The sequence below is a fragment of the Myotis lucifugus genome, unplaced genomic scaffold, assembly GCF_000147115.1.
Source record: "Myotis lucifugus unplaced genomic scaffold, Myoluc2.0 scaffold_9, whole genome shotgun sequence".
In the NCBI taxonomy this organism is placed as follows: Eukaryota; Metazoa; Chordata; class Mammalia; order Chiroptera; family Vespertilionidae; genus Myotis; species Myotis lucifugus.
The window spans coordinates 8990427-9013912 of NW_005871057.1; the positions used below are offsets into that span (position 1 = coordinate 8990427).

The 23486-nt window shown below is 33.6% G+C and overlaps 1 protein-coding gene across 1 annotated transcript in view; it reads right to left on the bottom strand.

Moving 5' to 3' along the window:
• Nucleotides 1-8783: 8783 nt before the first annotated feature.
• Nucleotides 8784-23486, bottom strand: part of MGAT4C (MGAT4 family member C) — a 724941-nt gene continuing 710238 nt past the window's right edge. The window contains exons 5-7 of the mRNA XM_023749771.1: nt 18659-18811; nt 12987-13134; nt 8784-9956 (exon numbers count right to left, since the gene is read on the bottom strand). Coding sequence (XP_023605539.1) covers nt 8815-9956; nt 12987-13134; nt 18659-18811 — 1443 coding nt within the window. The 3' untranslated portion in view covers nt 8784-8814. The remainder of the gene's footprint in view (nt 9957-12986; nt 13135-18658; nt 18812-23486) is intronic.

The window sequence follows — 23486 nt, forward strand, 5'->3', positions numbered from 1 at the left end:
TCATTTCCCAAATTATTTTAGACATCTTGTAGCTCACCATGGCAGGAAATAGTTTATCCATTTAGTAAAATGACATAGCAAAATAGAGCTTCAGGACTAATCTGGAATTCTGATTTCCTTAAGAATAAGATTAATCTACTTGGGCAAGTAAGTAAAAGCATCTAAATTGTCTTTTGACACAAGAATAAATTTTTGATTAGAATAAAAATTTGAGGAGTTTTATAGACCAACAAGTTGAGCCATATTAATATGTAATGCTGAGAGGGACGATAACAACTTGCATTAGGCAAATCATGAAGTAAGCTTTCCTTCTGAAATCTTTCAGCTCATGTATGTAACATTTATCCGGTTGTGATTCTTGCACTCCCTAGATGCTCAAACAGATCTCCTACCACAATATTTAAAAGGAGTACCTAATCAACAGTTCAGGTTAAATTAACGATAGGTTGTTATTATCATTCATTTGATAGCTATTTGATGTAAAAAGGGATATTTTGAGTGGCTGTTTCTTGCCTACTCTGTAAATTAGCAGAAAGTTAAAGGTAGAAATACTTTGGTTTATGCATTTAACTAAACATATCTCCAACCATTAAATTACAAATATTTAAAATACACACTTAAGTTTCAAAAATCTTGATTATTAGTAAAACATTTTCCAAGTCTTTTCTCAAAGTAACCGGTTCTTCAAAGTGTTTTTTAAGAATATTAAGAAGGTCATGATTGATGACCAATTTATGATGGATGAAGATACCACACGCAAAACAAATATTTTGTGCCCAGTTACATATAATTGAGAACTTGGGAAATGTTGCAAATATAAGTTAAAATTGTATTAATAGAATTATTTTTTTAAAAAATTTGGATACAGTGGGGCCTTGATTTACGAGTTAATTCGTTCCGAGACTGAGCTCATTAAGGAGCTCATTAAGGAGCTCGTTAACTCAAATTACTCTGTCAACTCAATGCAAAAATCGGCCGAGAGACAGCTGGTATCTCGGGACACTCGTAAGTCAAGGCCCCACTGTATTTACTTCAAATGAGAATACTTCTTTATTTTGATTTTATGTAAAATTAAGGTTGTAGATATGTTTACTTAGGGAGAAAATTTTGCTTATTTCACTAGCAGAGATCAGTTTACTTTCTTTTAAATAACTGTCTTAAGTAATTTATATATCAAGGACATGACCTTGTAGGAAACTATTCTTATATTTTTCCCTTAGAATACTTGTTTTTGGATCAGTGATTATAATTGAAGACTAGATCCAATGTGATACAAATAGAGGGGAAGGTGTAAACCCTCAATACCTTTCAAAAGCACTAATTGTTAAAGTGTAAGATGCAGTTTAAGTTCATGTAATTAATAATTCTGCCCACAGTTATTACCATCTCATTTGTCTTATAATGACCAACAACATAAGTAACGTAGAATCGAAAACAGATTACTTTAAAAGATAGATAGTGGTAAAGAAATCAAGGTCATCATTTTAACTTTTTAGGTGGAAATACACTCTCATTTACTGATAAAATAAACAATGTGGAATAACAATGTTTAAGTGTAAAAAAATAAGTATATTTAATAGTAGGAGGAAGCTATAATAATGAGAAAATAAGACAGGTTAAATAGTTAAACAAAGGTGAAATATTTCATGGGGAAATAGATACATGTAATATATATCAAGAGCTTTTTTTCAAATAGTTGGGACATTCCATAGAGAAAATAGATTATTCAATAAGAAAATTTCCTCAGATGAATTATAATAAAGTATTTTTAAATGTGTGGGTTGCAATAAAGTTTAAAGCCTTGGAGATTAAAAATGGGATTGTTATATATTTCTGTGAAGAAGTGCAAGTATTTTATTTCCTTGTTGACCAATGAAGTGAGGGAGAAGGTAGAAGAGAAAAATTCCCTGCATCCCTTCCAGACCTTTGACCATAAGTTAAATATTTTTGCAATAGTTAGGTTTCCATATTAAGTGCTGACAGCCTCCATTGTTTTACTTATATATTAATGTTTGATGACTTTTATACATTGTATAAAATTGTACTTATCTGGAACTAGGCAGAATGATTATAGGTTATGTTGGCTATTGTGATTTAAGCTATGGTAACACAGAATATATTGAAAGTATAGACTAAGTTTCTGAATTTTGTTTATTCACTGTCATTGTTAACCCTTAAACAACCATTAAATAAGGTGATACTATACTGCATATTAAATTTAACGAGTGTAAAGTATGCTTCATAGAAATATTAATTTCAGACAAAAATATTGAGAATCATATTACTGTGTCTTTAATTCATCTATTTTAAAGAGATGGCTATTTAGGATATCGTTTTTCCTCTTTTAAGACATGAAATTTGAACATGCTATATTCTTAATGTGATTATATTTCTATGAGCATATATAATTTACATATTCTCTCTCATAATGAATTGAACTTTTGGGTAAATCTTTACAGAGACTATTTAGATAGAGTAAAATCCGAATCAGAAGCATTTTTTCAAAAAAAAAATCTACTTTGGTCTCACATGTGTATTTTTTCAGAATAATGTTCAGATCTAATTACTTTAAAAATGGCCTCAAATCTGCATTTCTTTCTTTCTTCCCTTCTTTCTTGTGTTGTTAATCCTCACCCGAGGATATTTTTCTATTGATTTTTTACAGAGAGTGGAGGAGAGACAGAAAGATCAGTGTGAGAGAAACACATCTATTGGTTGCCTCCTGTAGGATCCCTGACCAGGGCCTGGGCCAGGAAGGAGCCTGCAACCAAGATAAATGCTCTTGACCGGAATGGAACTCAGGACCCTTTGGTCCAGAGGCTGAAGCTCTATCCACTGAGCCAAACCAGCTAGGGCCTCAAATCTACATTTCAATTTCAATGTTCAAAATACAAGATTAAAACAGCCTAGTTTGGGGACAAATAAAGTGAGTTCTACTCTGTATTTAAATCAGGGTAAACATAAACAGAATGATGAAGTTGAAAGGACTAGAATTTTGGAGAAGTGTGACTTTGTTATCTTAATATCTTTAGGGTAAAAAATGCCATGAAACTCATATTTTAACCAAAATGTTAAGGATTCACATAAAATAAATATAAACCTATAATTCTAAAATGAGGAATCCTCTTTTCAGAGCGATGAGATCCTCTAATAAACATGTAAGCTTTTAAGGGATTTAAAGAACTTAATCCTAATATATAAAAATCCATCCATATGTCCAAAATGACCGAAGGCTCGACCTACCAGAAGTCAGTCCTACAGTCAGTGGTGGGTTGCCATGGTGACCCAGCACTGACTGCCACCACTGTGGGCAAGGCGACCCAGCACTGACTGCCAAGGAGGCTGTGGATCAGGCCCGGAGAGAGGCCTGGAGAGAGAAGCAGGGTCTGATCCGCAGCCTCTGTGGCAGCTGTTGATCAGCCCTTGCCTCTCTCTTTCTCTCCAGGCCTGTCCAGCAGCCACACCTCTCTTTCTCTCTGGCCTCTGAGCAGGCTGCTGATCAGCCCTGCCTCTCTGATCAGGCCTGGAGATAGGCCCAGAGACACTGACTGGCATAGAAACTGACCAATCAGAACCAAATCTGGATGAACTGTAAGGAGCCAATGGCTGCCTAGGAGGCGGAGCTTTTGACACTGACTGGCATAGAAACCCACCAATCAGAACCGAATCTGGGTGAATTTTGAAGGCAGAACCTAGGGTGAGGGCTGAGGAGGGGTTTTAAGGGCAATAGCTATTTGGTGTAAGATGTAAGAAAGCCGTTCGATTTTTTAATGAATGGTTTGGCAGTATAGTGCATGGCTGGCTATCAGTCCAGATATAAGGATTATGTGTTTTTGTCTGCCAAGAGCATCTCCTCCTGCTGAAAAAGACTCCCCCCCCCCCCATTTAAGCAATCCTATCCTATATAATCTATCTATACTAATAAAAGGGTAATATGCTAATTAGACCGGGTCGACCAGCCATCTTCCAGACATCTGACTTCCTTCTGGAAAAAGCCATGGTGGTGGGGGTTGAGGCAGAGGCAGTTAGGGGTGATCAGGCCGGCAGGGAAGGGCAGTTGGGGGCAACCAGGCCAGCAGTGGAGGGCCATTTGGGACAAGATCAGGCCGGCAGGGGAGGGCAGTTAGGGATGACTAGGCAGGCAGGCAGGCAGAGAGGTTAGGGGAGAATTGGCAGGCAGGCAGTGGGGTTAGGGGCAATCAGGCAGGCAGGCAGAGGCAGTTAGGGGCAATCAGGCAGGCAGGCAGGTGAGCAGTTAGGAGCCAGCAGTCCCAGCTTGTGAGTGGTCCCAAGGGGTCCCTGATTGGAGAGGGTGCAGGCTGGGCTGAGGGAACCCACCTCCCCCATGCACAAATTTTGTGCACTGGGCCACTAATAGAGATATGATTTTCTAATGAGATAGGATTTTCAGAGGATGTCATGTATTTGAGCAAGGACATGTAACTAAAAGCCAGGTTAGGGGGAACACAACCAGAAAGCTAAAGACAAGAATAAGTTGAGGTGTGGAAGATAAAATAGTCGTGCTACAGGTTCTCTCTCATAACACAAATACATATACATGAAATATTGTCACATATACCCACATATATATATATATAAAATCATTAATATTTACAATGTTAACATTAGCAATAAATGTTACAAATTTTGGAAAAGATTTCTGGAGTAATAAAATGCAAAGAATATATTTTAATTTGGGAAGGCATTTCCATAATTCTACATGACATTCTTTTTTAAAATATATTTTTATTGATTTCAGAGAGGAAGGGAGATAGAAATATCAATGATGAAAGGAATCATTGATCGGCTGCCTCTTTCCTGCCCCCCAGTGAAGATCAAGCCCACAACCAGGGCATGATCCCTGATCCATGAATCGATCAAATCAGGGCTCTCGCAGGAGCAACCGATAGATGTGTTTCTCTCACATCTACTGAGCATCAACCTAAGATCTTGGCTCTTAGCTTGATGCTCAACCACTGAGCCATGCCGGCTAGGCTACATGGCATTCTTTTGAACAAAAGAGAAGAACATTGGCTGGATGACATTTCCAGTGGTTAGTAAAGTTTATGACTTTTTCGATCAGGATAGAGGTCTCTGGTCGTGTTTTAAAGGGCAATATCTTTTTACAGATACATAGCGTAGCATTGCTTGCTGAGCTTATCCCAGGTCTAGCCCTAACAGCCTCCACAGGTAAAATTATTCCAATTTCACAGATGAGGGAACTGAATTTCCAAGTGGCTAAATAACTTTTTTTTCATATCTGAAGGCTAGTAATTGAAGACCTGTGCTTCAAACTCATGTCTGCCTACTCCTTCCATTGTATCTCCTATGAAGACAAAGGTATACAATATCAAATCTGTGGTAACAGAAAACTGGGGAGCTATGTAAAGTAGTAAATGATAGAATCAAGAGCTAGAAAGTGGGGATTGTGGGTCAGAAGAAACAAGATGAAATTCTCTTAAAGTTAATATTGAGTATTAAATGAAAACTTCAAAAATGAAACATGTATACATAGATCATATAACTAACTAATATCATAATGTTTGGCATGGGTTCTATTAGTCAGTGGTATGGTGATAAAAATAAATGTAATTTTAGACTGCATTAAATAAATATATAGATAAGAAAAAAGAAGATAATTAGACTGTTATTTTCAGTTGTTAGAGGACATTGAGAATAATGTTTTCAATTTTAATCCTGGGTGCCATGTTCAAAACACATGTTGACAAACTGACAAATGTTGAGTGATATGTTTGTTTTTGTATATATACCATTATTGTACAGCATAGTTTTTCCATGAGAGCTTTATAAAAATTCCCAAAGAATACTGGCTCAGTAAGAAATGAAATGTCCCAGTCTTATAAGTGTGGCTGTAGGACAGAAATGGTTCTAAATGACACATAGATTTCCACATTATATTTTTATACCTGGAAAATATCTACTTTATAAATTGCACAGTTATAGTTTTTTTTAATGAGAATGCAAGAGTGCTTGCATTAACACTTTTTATATCCATACCCGTTCTTGCTGATAAAATGTGTATTTTCCAAAAATGTGTATTTCCAAATTTTTATTGTGCTTTTATAAGATGCTTTTCTTTGATGACCATAAATGCTGAAATGGCTCCCTTAAGAAGAGTTTTAAGTATAAGTAAACCTTTTAGTCAGTTTAAAATATACAAATTGAGACATCATGTGACCTATATACTATAGTTTGTGCTTGAAACCTGTGAGTATCTTATTTTCATAGCAATTAAATAACTATTCATGTCACTTTCCAGTCCTTTTCATTGGATATTTATAAAAAAGAAAATAATGTATTTAAAAAAATCTTACTTCAAAGAAAGAGATCACATAATGCTTACTTAAAAGCATATTAAATATAATTAAACCTAATAACTGTCTTTCTGCTCTATGCCTGAGACATTATTGGAGCCACATTCAGAATTTTTAAACATAGAAAATACAATTTTAAATCATATAAAAAATGTTGGCTCAGATTTTCTTTTTGAAAGAGAAAGGTTATTTGCCACCCTGATCTTTAATGGAGAAACTTTCTTTGTCAAAGTCTTTTCCTTAGAACACTGACCTATAGTCAACCTATAGAGAAACATGGAGACAATCTTTAGTGATTGACCAGATAATTCAAACCTGATTTCAGTAATGAAAGGATCAAATTTAAGATTAAATGCAACCTCTTTGGATTATATTTGCATTTATAATTCTCTAGCAAACATCCAATTTCACTGTTATCCTCAGCAATCTTTCTTGAAGCAGTTTCTAAAAGTGGTGTAGATGGCTGGTCTTTTAAATCACTCTCAGAAGAAAATGTAAATGTTTACCACTCACTTCATGGAGTCTGCCTACATCTTGATACTGCATGCCTTTGTCATATACCTTTTATCACTGAAAGTGCAGTACAAAGTTTTTCTTATAATTTCTTATATACTTGTAGAATACTAAACAACTAGCCAGCTAATAAAAGCAGGTAAGACAAGCCAAGAAAACAGAATATCTTTATGTGGCAAGTATTCTCCAAATCAATATAACGATAATAGCTTAGTGGCCATGTTCTTCTTTTCTATGACTTTAGGACTTAGATGTGTTATAAGATATTAATATTTACAGGTTCATATTTTCTTTAACATTATAGCAACTGGGTGCAAAAAATAAATATCTATTGTATGGACTAAAGAAAAATATTTTCCAATAGTTTATCTGAGTTTCTCATTTAATCAATTTAGATAGACTGAGTAAAATAATTCCTAATTTTTTTTGTACTGTAGCATACCAGTGAGTCCTAAAAATTTTGTGTCAAGATGAAAGGAAGAACAAGAATTTCTCTTTCATTCTCAGTATCACAAGTCTAATCTTCACACACACACACACACACACACACACACACACATAAACACATATCCACACACAAAGTACTCTTCATTTATTTTTTATCATTTTTCATCTTTGCTGTTTGTCAAAAATAGAAAGGATGAGACAAGTTCAGTATATTCTAAAAACAACAACAACAGTGTTTGAGGATGCACTAAGGTGTCCTGAATTGCTTTAATGGACAAATGGTGTAATCACAATTATCCTTATAACAAAATTTAGTTGTTTGCTTACCATTTGGGTACATGGTATCATTTAGGACACTTTAGGAGTACTCCACAGAACAGTAATAGGACTTACGGAAAAATAATACCAACTTTTCCAGATAGCATAACATATATTTCAGAGAACAGAAAGCATACATTGTGTGAGGAGCAATCTCCACACGAGGGAAAGGACATTGTCTGGATGTCAGAACATCTGATCTCTCACTCTGGCTTTGCTATGAACTCACTCTGAGTGTAGAAAAGGCAACTGATTTCTATGTTTCTTACTTTTCTTCTTTATAAGGTGTTGATTTAAACACCCCAAAAGTATATGATTCCAATCATACAACTTTTAATATAAAACATATAAAATCAATTTTAAAAATTTTCTGTATATACTGAAAATGTTTATAGGAATGAACTAACTGTAGGCCTTCTCTAATTTCTTCTATTAAGTGCAGGAATCCAATGTAACCTGAAAATATTGGACATAACTATTTATTTTTTGCAAAAGGGAAACTAGAAAAAGACTGCTTCCCACAGAAAATTTATTAATAATAGGTGCCCGATTAAGTGTTTTTATTCAATTACCAATGTTCCCTTTTGTATAAATAATCAGGAGAGAGATTTTGTAGTTTTTTTTTTCTTTCTATTGCCCCATCTACACACAAAATTCTGTTGTAAAGACATCATTTTTATGAGGAGGTATTCATTATCGATGCACAAGAGTCTATGGAAACAAATTTACAAGAAAAAAAGGCAGATTATCTTTCTAACCAACTGCATATTCACAGAGATTCTTAATAAAAGCTATCTGATGATATAATAAATTATAAATTTTGAGGAAATGTACACAGTTGGCAACTATTTTTCAAGACTTACCATCCAATAAACCACATTTTCTCTTTTTACATCCTTCATGCCGCCTTTTTTGACATTCAGTTGAAATTTTGAAATTAACATAACATTAAAAATATAAATGAAAGCATTAACTGTGAACTTATATATTCAACTTCAGAAGTTGAAATAAATACAAGTGAATATTTAAGTAAAATTATGATGATGATATGTAAATCAAAACTGCCAAGGTGATTGACCTTACTTTTAAAATATCCCATCTGTTGCTTTACCTCCATAGGACAAAGGTAGCAAAGAGGAAGGTAACAAAAAAAGGAAACAGGAAGACCTGTTTCAGTTACTGGACATGTTGATTTAATTGACTAAGAAGTCCAAATGCTAATACTCCTAATAATCAGCCACTCTTTTTGTGTTTTGGTAATGTATATCCTTATACACTTTATATCAAAAGGAATTTTTTGATTCACATCTGACATTTCAAAGTTTCCATTTTTGAATTCCCCTAGTCTTATGTAAGTATCACATTGTCTACTTTGTTTGAAAAGTATAACGTTTTCCCCAACATCTAGGGCTCCATGATGTAAAATGTCATTTTGCCGGTCTTCTGTTCCAGTACTCACTTTAATTTTTTTAATTACAATTGGATTTTCAAAAACAATCACAAAGGTGTCTCCTGTGGAAGGTGGTTTCCCCCAAAAGTATTCATCAACACTACTGTAAGCCTTGCTGGCATCATAATTTTCAAAAACATTCATATTGGTATATAGACTTGCAGGAGGGTTATCAGGGATGTCAAATGACTCCTCTTCAAAATCATCATCCTTCAGCTTATTCTCAGTCCCTTTATAGGATGAATAATAACCCATGTGCTGAAAGAGAGATGGTTTAAAACGGATCACATTTTTCTGAGCCAGCAGACCCCGAAAATGAGTCAATAGCCAGTCACAAGGCATTTCTTGATAAAACATTAATAAAAAATGTGCCAAACGTGGGAGATCATGTGAATGATAAAGTTTTCCAATGTAACCAAGCTTAGAGAACTCAAGAGTTACCCAGTAGGTTCCTTCTAGGGATGTAATGACTTTCTTGATGGCAGTTAAGAAATTTTTTGAACATCGAACGTCATCTTCAAGCATCACATAATAGTCTGACGTATTGGCACAAAAATTGAGCAGAAAAGCATAATCTACATTTTGCTTGGAACGAAATCTGACTCTATCTTCCGGATCGTTGTAATTTCTTTTAAGACCATCCAGGATGGGGTAATATTCCTCTGGAGCATGTATCACTACTAATCTTCCCGCAATAATATGGTGGGCAAATTTTTGTGTAATATCCTGGACCATGACCTCACGCCAGGATGAGTTAAAGTCTGCCAGATGAACCACCACTGAGATCTCCTTCAGCTCTTCGTAGCTGGACTGCTCAAAAATGGACTTGATTGTCTCAAGTAAATAGTTTCCCTTTTTTCGTTTCACTGATGAAAGTCCAATTGTAAGAAACCCTAAGCAAAGAATGCAGAAGGATGACAAATTAAATGTAAAATAGGTTTCGAGTAACATATAAAAAGAAACAAAACGTTATTTCCCCCTTAGGCCTGCTACTATATTAGTAAATCTAGGAAATGATTATGTATAGAACATTTTGTGATTAAAATATTATGCTCAACACATAAAAACTATAGTAGTTTATACATAATTGATATTTTCTATGGAAAATTGCATCTTAAGCACAATGATATGAGTCCTATTGCTGCAAACATTTGTGAAATGAAAAATATGGTTTAAAGTGTTTTGCAGCTTAATGTTCTTATTATATCCATTAGAGAAGATAGATATTTAGATAATATCCACACTATTAAAAAAAAAACTACAAAAGAAGAAGGAAATTCACAGTTAAGCATGACAAACTAGTCTCAAATTATGAAAAAGAAAATTAAGAGTAACTCATTCTTTTAATTGTTTTAAATTTTCCATAGGACACATATTTTCATTTTTCTTTAATCACAGTATTATCTTATATCAGAAGAATTCATAATTAGACTTCAAAACTTTATTTTGAAATATATCCAGTATGTTAATTAGAATACAAACAATAGTATAAGCTCATTTTGAAAAATTGCATTATAGTTTAAATGTAGGGCATATTGTTCTAAGACATGAATATTACTATTTTGAAACACATTTTATGTTAATTTTATCTGGAAAATTTTTATTCAGATAAAATTAAATCTAAAATGAGAAATCGGATATTTTTAAGGAATAAAATAAAACCTGGTGAAGTGGCAGTTTGCCTCTGAGAAGTGTTATCTGTCTTTCTATTGAAATATTTTCACTTTTTAAAGTTTTCATTTTCACCATGACTGAGAACCGAATAAAATTTCAGAACCGCCACTTGGAAAATAGGATAATGTTTACATTCACCAAGATCACTGTTTTAATGCAGACACCTACATAATGTAATTTACACAATATTGAAAAAAGCCCTTCCCAGAAAAAAATATTTCTTACTCATCTGTCAGAGAGGGAGAGATTTACACATTTTGTTTAAATACCTGAGTTACAACCCTGACTTCTACTGAAAACCCTATATGTTATCTGTACCATTAAACTAAAACTATCAGCCTTTAGTAATGCTCAATATTGGCAATACTTATAGAACACACTCTACATAAATGACAGAAGTCTATGCAGTTTACTAGAAATATGCATCTTAATATTCATAACAGTCTTTTGGGATAGCTTTGTGTGTATCATTCCTGCTTTATAGCTGAGGAAACTAAATGACAGTGAGATTAGGTAGCTTTGCAAAGTGCAATGCTTAGTAAGTGGAATAGTGGCAAGATTCAAACTGTTTTGCCCTTATTTCTCTGTTTTCTATGGCCTCCTTAGTATAAAGCATTTGACATGTGTGTTAATATACATTAGTAAACTTAGCCTGGATAAAGGGAAATGAGCAATATTTGAACAAAGGTGGTGAAACAAATGTAGATCACAAAATAGTGGCAGTTTTATGCAATTGGACGGAAGCTTAAGATCAGTAGATATTTGAAATAGTAGAATGAATAAAAGACCTAAAGAAATCTGAGTTAAGTTACAATTTCCTCACCTGGTGATCACAAATTCACTTGTATAAACACTTCTGATCAAAACACTAAATTTTTGTGGTCTCCACGCAACCTATTAAGAAGTTCATGCTATCACTGTATTTCATTGAATCTAAAATTCACATTTTTCATACAGAAATACTTTAAAATCTGGTTGCATGTTATGATTGATGACATCTTACAATTATTTTATTTTATTATTTTTTAAAAAATATTTTTATTGATTTCAGAGAGAAGGGAGAGGCAAAGAAACATCAGTGGTGAGAGTCATTGATCGGCTCCCTCCTGCATGCCCCACGCTGGGGATCCAGCCTGCAACCTGGGCATGTGTCCTGCCTGGAATTGAACCATGATTTTCTGGTTCATAGGTCGATGCTCAACCGCTGAGCCACACTTGCCGGGCATCTTACAATTAAAACTGATACTTATATTTTCTTAGTGGTGCAGTAATTAGACCATGATACTTTCTGTAATCCATGATATCTTGAAATCAATGAAATGTAGTATGTTACTTCATGGATTCAAATTGCCTGAAGTAAGCTGAATAGTTTCCTCAAAAATTTCATGTCTCCCTGGAACGTCAGAGTGTGACCATATTTGGAAGTAGAATGTTTGCAGATGTAGTTAGTTAAGGCTCTTGTGATGAACTTAAATGTATTTAGAGTGGTCCCTAAATTCAATGACTAGTGTCCTTATAAGGAAAGCAGAGGCTATAGAGAGACACAGAGAGACAAAGGAAGAGGGCCATGTGAAGATAAAGGCAGGGATTGTGATTATGCTACCACAAGCCTCTAAAATTGTGAGATAATAAATTTTTGTTGTTTTATTTAAGCCATTGAGTTTGTGATAATTTGTTACATAGTACCTTAGGAAACAGATACAATGATTTTCACTAATTCAAAACTAGTGGCAAGTTACAAAAACCAAACCATTAAAGTTTGAAATATGGGAATATCAATATGGGAATAGTTATTTCTTAAAGACAATGTTTAAAATTTAATATAAAGACTTTGCTTGGGGTGATGGGCACAGGATGCAGTGTGCAGATGTTCTGTTGAGTTGTACCCTTGAATCCTATATGATTTTGTGAACCAATACCACCCCAATAAATTTAATAAAAAACTAAATAACAATAAAAATTAAAAGGTGTAAATAAAATAAATAAGTAAAATTAAAAAAAAAAAACCTTGATTTTTCCTAGTATCTCTACATGGTCCTACAGTGAGGCATTAAAAAAAATTTGTTTTATTAATAGAATTGGATCAGTGAGTAATTGTAATTTCTGAGGAAAAATTGAACAATTTCCCAAAAATGTATTATGTTAGTAAATTCTATAAACTTTTATTGCCATACAAATGAAGCAAATCATCATTATTTTTAAATAAAATATTTTATATATTCTTTATTTAAAAATGTAAGGATACTTACGCTTTCTTTGCAAAGGAGTGGAAGCTAAGTAGCGATAGGTGACATTGATGGCCCCTGAGAAATTAGATAAATCTTTGAAAGTATGCACATAGCGTTCTGAATTCAGTTGATGTGTGGATGTTTCCCTTATAAGCTGTTTGTCTCCTTCCTGGATGCCAAGAAAGAGGCAGAGGAAATAAATGAATAATAGATGGTCATGGCTTTAAAAAGTTTCTCCTGATATGTAATATGCATGTCATATAAATCTCAATTACTGGCACCTCTGTAGGTCATGATTTCTCACCTGAATTCCTACCTAGAGTCTCTGCTCCAGGCTCTCTCTACTCTAGTCTACTAGTTATACTACAGTTACATTTGCTTTTCTATAGCATACATTAATAATGGCACTATTGATACAAATATCTACATGAAAACTCTCACTGCCTTCATGTTAAAATTAAAATTCTTTACAATAATTACAGGATCTTAAAATTTGACTTTAGTTGATTTTACAGTTTCATGCAAAACTAATTTCCACTAAATTCCCCATTTGAATCATATTAACCCTCTATCTACTGAGCCAAACCATCTAGAGTAAGAAAATATATTCTTATTTGTCTAAAATACACACCCTGTTATCATTTATAGCTTCTTTTTTCTCTTTTCTTTAATATAAATTTATTGTATATTTCAATTTCTCTACTAGTAATCACCAGTTGATCAAGACTATTGCTTATACATTATTAGCAAAATGACAACTTGCATGGCTTTTCTATATAGTTTACAACACATGGAATATGTTTGGGGGCAACCTAATTAGAAAAATATTTGGAGAGCAAGATATATGCTGTACTGTGTGATGTTATGTAGCCCTATTTAAACTATTTGAAGTAGAATGGCAAGTCAGGTATGTGCAAGCCATTAAAGAGAAAGTGAAGGCATTAAATTGATTTGGTTTTCCTATTATTTGGCTGTGGTCAATAAAACTTTCACTAAAACCTAGTTTTAAAAGATTAGTAAGAATTAAAATACAAATTTTACCTCAATTGGATCATTTACTATTTTGTATCAAATTCAAATGTCAATAGCAAAGGTGATCCACCAAACTTTTAAAACTATGGCCAGACTGGAATTTGTTTAAAATTAAAGTTGAGAATCATATACCATGACAGGGAAGAGCTTTCAATCTGGTTCTTGCTAAACCAAGATTCATTCTGATGATATTTTCTGTATATTCAGTTCTGTTTATGAACTGATATTTGGTGTTTAACACTCTTTTTCTGTATTTTATATTGCCTTGACAGTTTTGACAAAGAAAAATACTTTAGTCTATTACAAAATTTATAATGTGTTTGCCAACTGTAAGTTAAACTTTCAAAATATATAAAATTAAACGTTGGGTGCTAGATTTCTTATAAATATACTAATTAAAATTCCATTGAATCTGATTATTTAAATTTTTTTTTACATCTAAATATTTTAATCTGTGTCTTTCTGAAAACCTATAAAACAGGGGTGAGAACTTATGGTCCATGGGCCATACGAGGCCTGTGAAATTATTTGGTCTGGCCCTGCCAAGGCATCAAAGGTGAGTTAATTAAATATTTGACCAAATACAGCAGGCTAATGTTTAAGTTGATAATTTTGTATGGCCCACGAATGATGTTATAAGTATCCAAATGGACGTTGGCAGGAAAAAAAGTTCCCTTCTCCTGTTATAGAACATCATTAAAGTTTTAAAATAAATTTGAATTGCCAAATAGCAACTGGAATTCAATTTAGCAACAACTACTTTAATAACAATGTAATGGTATCCATAGTCAATAAGATCTAGAAGATATAGCTATAAAAGTTACAGTAGTCACAATACTAAATTCATTTTACCATTCTGTTCTTAGGTGATGTCACATTCTAAAGGAAGAGCAGGATACTGAGTATCACTTTAAGAATTCTATCTTCAATATGTAAAAATGCAGATTTTTCTGTGATAAGATAAAATTCATCTTGATTGAAGGACATAACAGAACAGGAAATAAAAATGGAATGTATATAAAATAACTTTATTAAATTCTGAAGACTAAGCTTTGCACTTTTCAGCATAAATAAATAATGCAACTTTCACCTGAGTCAGCCTTGTTGACTGCTTTCCAGAGGCTTATACCTGAACAGCAAGAATCCCCTAGATACCGTCTTTCTGTAACTACTAAGCTATAGTGTATTTCTCAGGAATAAGACAAACTTTATGACAATCATTTTCTGGATGGGAATGAAATTCAGTGGACTAACTACAGGCTAAATATATACCCTATCGGCTACTTTGAAGATGCTCACAGCCCAGAAGCTAGGTTGATTGGGCGTGTAGTGTCTCTTCTACTTAGTTTGCCTTGTAATACTATTTGGCTCTCATATACTGAGCTTGGCTTCCTTTCCTGCTGAAAGGCACTATATCCTTAATATGTAAGCAAAACACCAAACTATTATATGCCTAGGATTTCAGGCCACCAATGCATTTTCTAGCAAAAGAGCAGAAAGTTGCTAAGTAACTCCAGAGACCTTACTACTTCTAATTGTCTGAATTCTCCGAATTAGAACTTTTATTTTCCCTGAAATAAGAAAGGCAGAAAAAGAAAGACTGACTCATGCCTAAGCTTAGAAAATAGTACCCATTGTGGCATTTTGGAGTCAAGAAAGAAAATCAAGTCGGATAATTTTATGAAAATGAAATAAGCACAGATAAAAGGGTCAAGAGGGAGAACTGTGAAAAAGAAACTGCATTGTATTGTAGTACAGGACTAGTTTTCTAAGAATATTAAACATTTTTGGAAGAATAATTTTAACATAATGTTATATTAATGATTTAAAAGTGTTTAAAATATTTATACATATTAAGCACTGGGATAAAAGGTAGCTCAAAATATAAATTAGGTAGAGAATATCATCTAGTAAATAGTGAAAAATTAAACTAATAAAAATGCTTTCATTGAATTTTCAATATTGGGGGTTGTTGTACTTAAAAATCATTTTAATTCCCTTTCCAAGTTAATATAGTTAAGAATAATTTCAGGTTTTAAAGATAAAAAGTAATTTCTTCTCTATAAGTGGGCTGATTTGCTACTTTGACTATATAGCTATATGCTTAATATAGCCAGAGAAAAATTCATTGAGAAAGTGATCTTCAAGAGCTACATCATTAACTCAGACCTTTTACCTTAGGTGGCTGGGACCTATGTTTAGACATGAACATGTAAAATTTTACAAAACAGGGCTGTAGTATTTGATCTTCTTATGGACATATAGTCTATTACTCCTTGGGCATTTAAATTTTCTGAATTTAAAGAGGTTTTATTCCAAAAATATATAAAGATGTTATAAAAATGTACACAATGACCTTTTGTCTGTTTAAAGTGAAACATTAATATTGCACTTGAAAGTGTCTCATAAATGCAGCAAATCATTGGCTATAAGCATCCTGCCAATACCATGTGTTTGACTTACAAGATGTGATTCCCTTCTACCAGTGGACACAGATGCAATAAATAACATTTTTACTTCAGAATTAAATAATTCATCAAGAGCTCCTCTAGTCAATTTATAATCTTTAATTTTATTTAAAAATGCTGGATCACATGAGCCTTGTACTATTGTCCTTATATCTCATAAACCTAGTAATCAGGTTTTTCAGAAAACCAAAATGATTATCATTAGAAGTTCCTCCAGTGCTCTGTTTACCTAAATCAAGCTTAGTCAAACTGTATTAGTGTGTGGTGATTTTAGCCATTGTGAATTGACTGTGGATGGTAGAAGGAAGGGTCCAAGAGATCAAGACCTATACTTGAAGGTTAAAGGCCTAGTAGAGTCAAGATACAGGCATCTGGCAGAATTTCACCATTAAAGAAAAATGCTAAATGAAGCAAAATGCCTTAGGGAAGGCCTTCTAAGAAGATCCAAGTACCAAGGTCATACAGTTGTCTCATAGGAAATCGAATAGTATATAGTAGATAGTTAATAAATCATGTTTATTTGATGAAATAAAACATTTTATTGGGAAACACACTTTGTGGTTATTTTCAGATTTTCTCTTGCTAAGTATTAATTCAAACTTTCAGGGTGCTTGCATGATGGAAAGTACTTTTCAGTCCTCTGTGTGTCCAAAGGGTTTTATTTTCTAAAATATGTGAGCAGGCCCTGGTTTGGCTCAGTGGATAGAGTGTCGGTCTGCAGTCTCAGGTTCAATTCTGGTCAAGGGCACAAACAGGCTTAGGTTGTGGGCTTGATCCTCAGTAGGGGTTGTGCAGGAGGTAGCCAATCAATGATTTTCTCTCATTATTGATCTCTCTCTCTCTCTCTCCCCCTTCCTCTCTGAAATCAATAATTACATATAAAAAATAAAATAAAATGTGTGAACAGGAATGATAAAATTAAAATTAAGATTTTTCTAGATATCTTAACCTCAGCTCAGATAGAAAATGTGAATAAGCAATAATGTCCATGTTATTCTCATCACACATGATATGATGTGATAATTACAGTAACAATTTAAATTCTTACCATTAGCCAGAATCAGTCCTTTTGAATATTTCCATAATTCACTTAAAATTAATTTATATATTATGCATTAATTTTATCTTTTATAAACTACTGAATAACTTAACATAAATACCTTTAGTTTTTGAGGTTCTATATTACTTTTTAGTGAATATAAATATATAAAACACTAGCCTTTTATAAAATCTAAATGAGGTGTCACATATTATAATATAATATTACTTCTTAGCAACATGGCATAATTAGTATCATTAGTTAGACAATGAAATTTTTCAATTTGGACAATACAGAAAATAGTGGAAGTAAGGTGTAATAACATTAATCAAATTTTGTTTGTTCTATATATTTCAAATTAAAGCTCAAATACTGAAATGATTTTACATAAGATTAATTCAGCACAGTGATAATAGCTAACTTATTTGTAATTATATATACACTAGAGACCTGGTGCATGAAATTCGTGCATGGGGGGGTGTCCCTCAGCCCAGCCTGCACCCTCTCCAATCTGGGACATCCCTCTCACAAGCCAGGACTGCTGACTCCCAACCGCTCACCTGCCTGCCAGCCTGATCACCCCCTAACCACTCCTCTGCCAGCCTGATCGAGGCCTAACTACTCTCCTGCTGCCCAATTGCCCCTAACTGCCCTCCCCTGCAGGGCTGGTCCCCCTGACTCCTCTTGCCTGCAAACCTGGGTCCCCCCAACTTCCCTCCCCTGCAGGCTTGATCGCCCCCAACTACCCTCCCTTTCAGGCCTGGTCCCTCCCAACTGCCCTCTCCTACTGGCCTGATTGCCCACAACTTCCTTCCCCTGCTGGCCATCTTGTGGCAGTCATCTTGTGTCCACATGGGGATGGCCATCTTGTGTGTTGGAGTGATGGCCAACTTGTATATTACTCTTTATTATATAGGATATTTGAATCATAATATATACATATAGCAATAAAGGAAAAACTGCAACATAAAACAATTGTGAAGTTGGTACTATAAAGTTCATACAAAATAGTAAATAGGTAGATAATATATGTTATAAGGCTATTCTAACAGCCTAGAATTGAAGTTAGGTTACTAATGAACTAAGTCTAGTTAATTTAGGCATTGTTTTAAACAAACAAACAAACAAACAAACAAACAACTTCCAAAACTTACCAGAACATAGCTATCTTCAATGTACAAATTCATAAATAGAAGAAAAATTACAAGAACTCCCAAGAATGACACTGTAGAACGTTTTCTCAGGCATCTCATTTTATCCAGAATTTCAAAAATATGTTTCACTTGATGAAATTTAAACATTCTCTCCTGTAGAAAAGAGGCACATAATTACTAACAATTAATTTGGTTGAAAGTATTTCTTTACCATATATATTAAGAGCCAGAACTTTATAAATTATCACCCTTTCACACATAAGATTGGAATAGATATTCTTAATACATTGCATAAAGTCCATAAAGTCCTTAATACATTGCAAAAAGTCCATAATGAGAAACAGAACTCAAAAGAGAAAAACTGATATATCAACTTTCATTAGTGAGATATAACATTTAAGTAATATCCCTCTCCCCATAATATAATTTAATGAAAATCAACTTTCATTAGTGAGATATAACATTTAAGTAATATCCCTCTCCCCATAATATAATTTAATGAAAATGAAAGAAACCAGAAAATTATGAGCCTAATTTTTATCCCAGATGCATTGAAGATGCACTGAAAGGAGCTATTGGGTGTAAATCTGGAGAAAGGAAAGAGAAGTGATAATGGAGGTTAAGTTTTGGGCATAAGTACCAACATATATTTGAGAACTGAGTTACAATTTTTATTTTTCCAATAATTTTTGTTAAATCAGAGTAGATCCTAGAGTATTACATCTGCATTGCCCCACTTGATCTAATTTTAACTAGAAGTGTGGCTGTTTATAATCCTAGCTAATAAAGAAGGAATATGCTAATTGACCCTCACACCATCACAAAGATGGTGGCACTCATAGCCAATAAGGAGGGAATATGATAATTGACTGCCCCACCCTCAAAGATGGCAGTGCCCATAGCCACAAGATGGCCAGCAGGGGAGGCCAGCTGTGAGAGATCAGGCCAGCAGGGGAGGGCAGTTAGGGGTGATTCAGCTGGCAGGGGAGGGCAGTTAGGGGTGACCGGGCCTGCAGGGAAGGGAGGGCAGTTAGTGGGGACCATGCCTGCAGGGGAGGGCAGTTAGGGACGACTGGGCCAGCAGGGGAGGGGAGTTGGGGCAACCTGGCCAGCAGGGGAGGAACATTGGGGCGATCTGGCTGGCAGGGGAGCAGTTAGGCATCAATCAGGCTGGCAGAAGAGTGGTTAGGGGGTGATCAGGCTGGCAGGCAGATGAGCGGTTGGGAGCCAGCAGTCCTGGCTTGTGAGAGGGATGTCCCAGATTGGAGAGGGTTCAGGCTGGGCTGAGGTTAACCCCCCTCACCCCAGTGCACAAATTTCATGCACCAGGCCTCTAGTAATTTATAAGCTGCAAAAAGGCAAAATTAAAGTCAACAAGATTAGTAGAGACCTAATATTTTTTCATTTTACTCTTCTATGTCTTCTATTTCACTCTTCTATCCTCCAACCACAGATGCATTTAGATTAATGATCATTTTAAAAAAATATATAAAATATCTGAAATGATCAAAAGAATAGTTGAATCATTTGGTCTAAAACTAAGCATATTCTGGAAATTGTGCCACTTTGAGTTGTGTGCTGGGTTTCCCTGGGTTCATCTTTAGAATGAAGTATTTATGTACATAAAGAACTTCAGGATGCGAATTAAGGCCTGTACCCCAAACATTTAGAACAATATCAAGGACATAGCTGGCAATCAACATCTCTTTGTTGAATTAATGCAGTAAATAATTTATGGATCCTTACAAATTATAAAAAATATCATTAGAAATAAAGGGAAAGGCTTAAGAAAGGTAGAGAATTGAAGAATTTAAAAAATAATATTATAAAGAATTTTTGTGCATTTCTTTTAGCCATATTTTTTTCCAGGGTTATTTCTATTTTTCTTGTTGATGTGTAGGAGTTGATGTGTAGGAGTGTAGGGGGTCGAACGACCCTTTCACAAGGGTCACCTAAGACCATCGGAAAACACATATATAATTACATATTATATTTTGTGATTAATCACTATGCTTTAATTATGTTCAATTTGTAACAATGCAATTGGGGGTCACCACAACATGAGGAACTGTATTAAAGGTTAGCGGCATTAGGAAGGTTGAGAATCACTGGCTTATATTAAAAATATCTAAATATTTTTCTCAACTATTTCTTATATTTTCCTTTTCTTGGTATGATTTTTTGCAGTATCATATTTTTTATTCAAATTTATTTCACAAATGTGCGATTGTTTTATACAATGTTTTAAAAATCCTATCATTTTTAATGTTGCATGGAAAATGTCTTTTATTATCTTTTGAATTTGTTTTTTATGGATAGATTTTCAATACACCTGGAATTTATCTTTGTGTCTTTTATGAGGTGATGGAAGAATTTTATTTTATTTTTTCTATATAGAGAGCTCATGGTCTTCTAGTCACAGTGCATTGGCTGTAATTACTGGTCACATCACAACTTCTAACTGCAAGGGTGTGGGCAAGAGTAATCTGCAAAGTAACCAAAAACGGAGAACTGGATATTGGTAAACACTATTATTGTATGCCACACCATATATTAAATCATCTATTCTTTTCATTTGTGATGCCAATTCTAGAATAGTGTCACTTTCAAATTTGTATTTATGGGTCAAAAATTTATTTATAGACCCATAATTTACATTCTTCTTTTTGTTTAAAATTTACTTTTTTTTAAAAAAATATGTTTTATTGATTTTTTTTACAGAGAGGAAGGGAGAGGGATATAGAGTTAGAAACATTGATGAGAGAGAAACATCGATCAGTTGCCTCCTGCAAACCTTCCACTGGGGAGGTGCCCGCAACCAAGGTACATGCCCTTGACCGGAATCGAACCTGGGACCTTTCAGTCCACAGGTCGATGCTCTAACCACTGAGCAAAACCAGTTAGGGCTAAATTTTACTTTTTAATTGTAGTTTACATTCAATATCATTCTCTATCAGTTTCAAGTATATAGCATAGTAGCACAGTAGTTAGACAATCATGTACTTTACAACGTGTTTCCTTCAATAATTCCAGTACTCACAGGCATCATACACGATTATTACAATATTACTGACTATCTTCCTTATGTGGTACTTTATATCCCTGTGACTATTTGTAACTACCAATTTGTACTTCTTAATCTCTTCCTTCAATCCCCCAACTCTCAAACCCTCTATCAACCATCAGTCTGTTCTCTGTATTTATGAATTTGTTTCAATTTTATTTATCTGTTATTTATCTAGATTGGACATATAAGTGAAATCATATAGTATTTGTCTTTCTCTGTCTAAATTATATAACTTAGCCTAATACCCTCTAGGTCTATCCATACTGTTGATAAAATAAAATTTCATTCTTTGTTATGGTTGAGTAATATTCCATTGTATATATGTACCACTGGTTTATTATCCATTCATCTATAGATGGACACTAGGATTGCTTCCATATCTTGGCTATTGTAAATAATGCCACATTGAATATAGGAGTGCATATGTTCTTTTGAGTTTGGGTTTATTCACACATATACCCAGAAGTGGAATCACTGAGTCAAAAAGCAGTTTCATTTTAATTTTTTTTTTAGCAACCTTCATAGTATTTTTATAGTGGCTGTACCAATCTGCATTCCCATCAACAGTGTATGAGGGTTCCCTTTTCTCCACATCCTCACCAGCACTTTTGTTGACTTATTGATGATAGTCATTTTGACAGATATGAGGTGATAGCTCATTGTGGTTTTAATTTGCATTTCTCTGTTGCTTACTGACATTGAGCATCTTTTCATATGTCTATTGGCCATTAGTGTTCTTTAAAGAGATGTGTTCAGGTCCTTCACCCATTTTTAATTTGGATGTCTGTTTTATTGCTGTTGAGTTGTATCAGGTCTTTATAAATTTTGGATATTAAACCTTTATTGGATGTATCATTGACAAATATCTTCTTCTACTCAGTAGATTGTCTTTTCATTTTGTTGATGGTTTCCTTTGTTTTGCAAAAACTTTTTAGTTTATGCATTCCCATTTGTTTATTTTTATTTTGTTTATTTTGCCCAAGGAGATAGATAAAAAAAAAGTACTGCTAAGAGAAATATCAAAAATATTTCTACTTATGTTTCTATAACATTTTTCAATCAGGAAATACATAGCAATTTTGAACCAAAACATTATAAGTAAAATTATGTAATCTGGGAATGATTCTGTAGAGAAAGCAACATTCTGATTGTAAAAATTTATCTAGATTTGGAATATTACCCAAATTACAAAGAATTATAATATAATCATATGAAAATGACACAATATTCTCAAATAGAAATTTGGGAAGACTTATCAATAGCATAAAATACATGTATTTCCTTTGATTCAGCAATTATACTTTAAAATATATTCAAATAGAAAAATATATATTTGTGAGCCAATGTTTAGCTATGGTGTTACAAGACAATGATGTTTGTAAAAATAAATTGGGAACAATGTTTGATATTAGCAGTTGTTATTTCAGTGTAATAAAATTATCAGAATATGATATTATTTTTACTTTTTAAACTTTCTATATTTAAAAAAACTTATTTCAGTAATATTTAAAAAGTTACTTTGAATTTTCAAAATACTTTTTCATTTGTTAGTAAAGAAAACTGTTTTTTATTTTGTGTACACAAAAGCATAAGCATAGCAAATTTTTCAAGAAAATAATATTAAAAATACATAATGCCTTATGGTATGTCTATAGATGCTCTGAAAGTTAAATGTTTTAAGTTCAATGTAAATGTTAAGTCAAGAAGTACATTCTAAATTCTATTCCTTTGAGATAGAGAAAATATAAATGGTCAAAAACA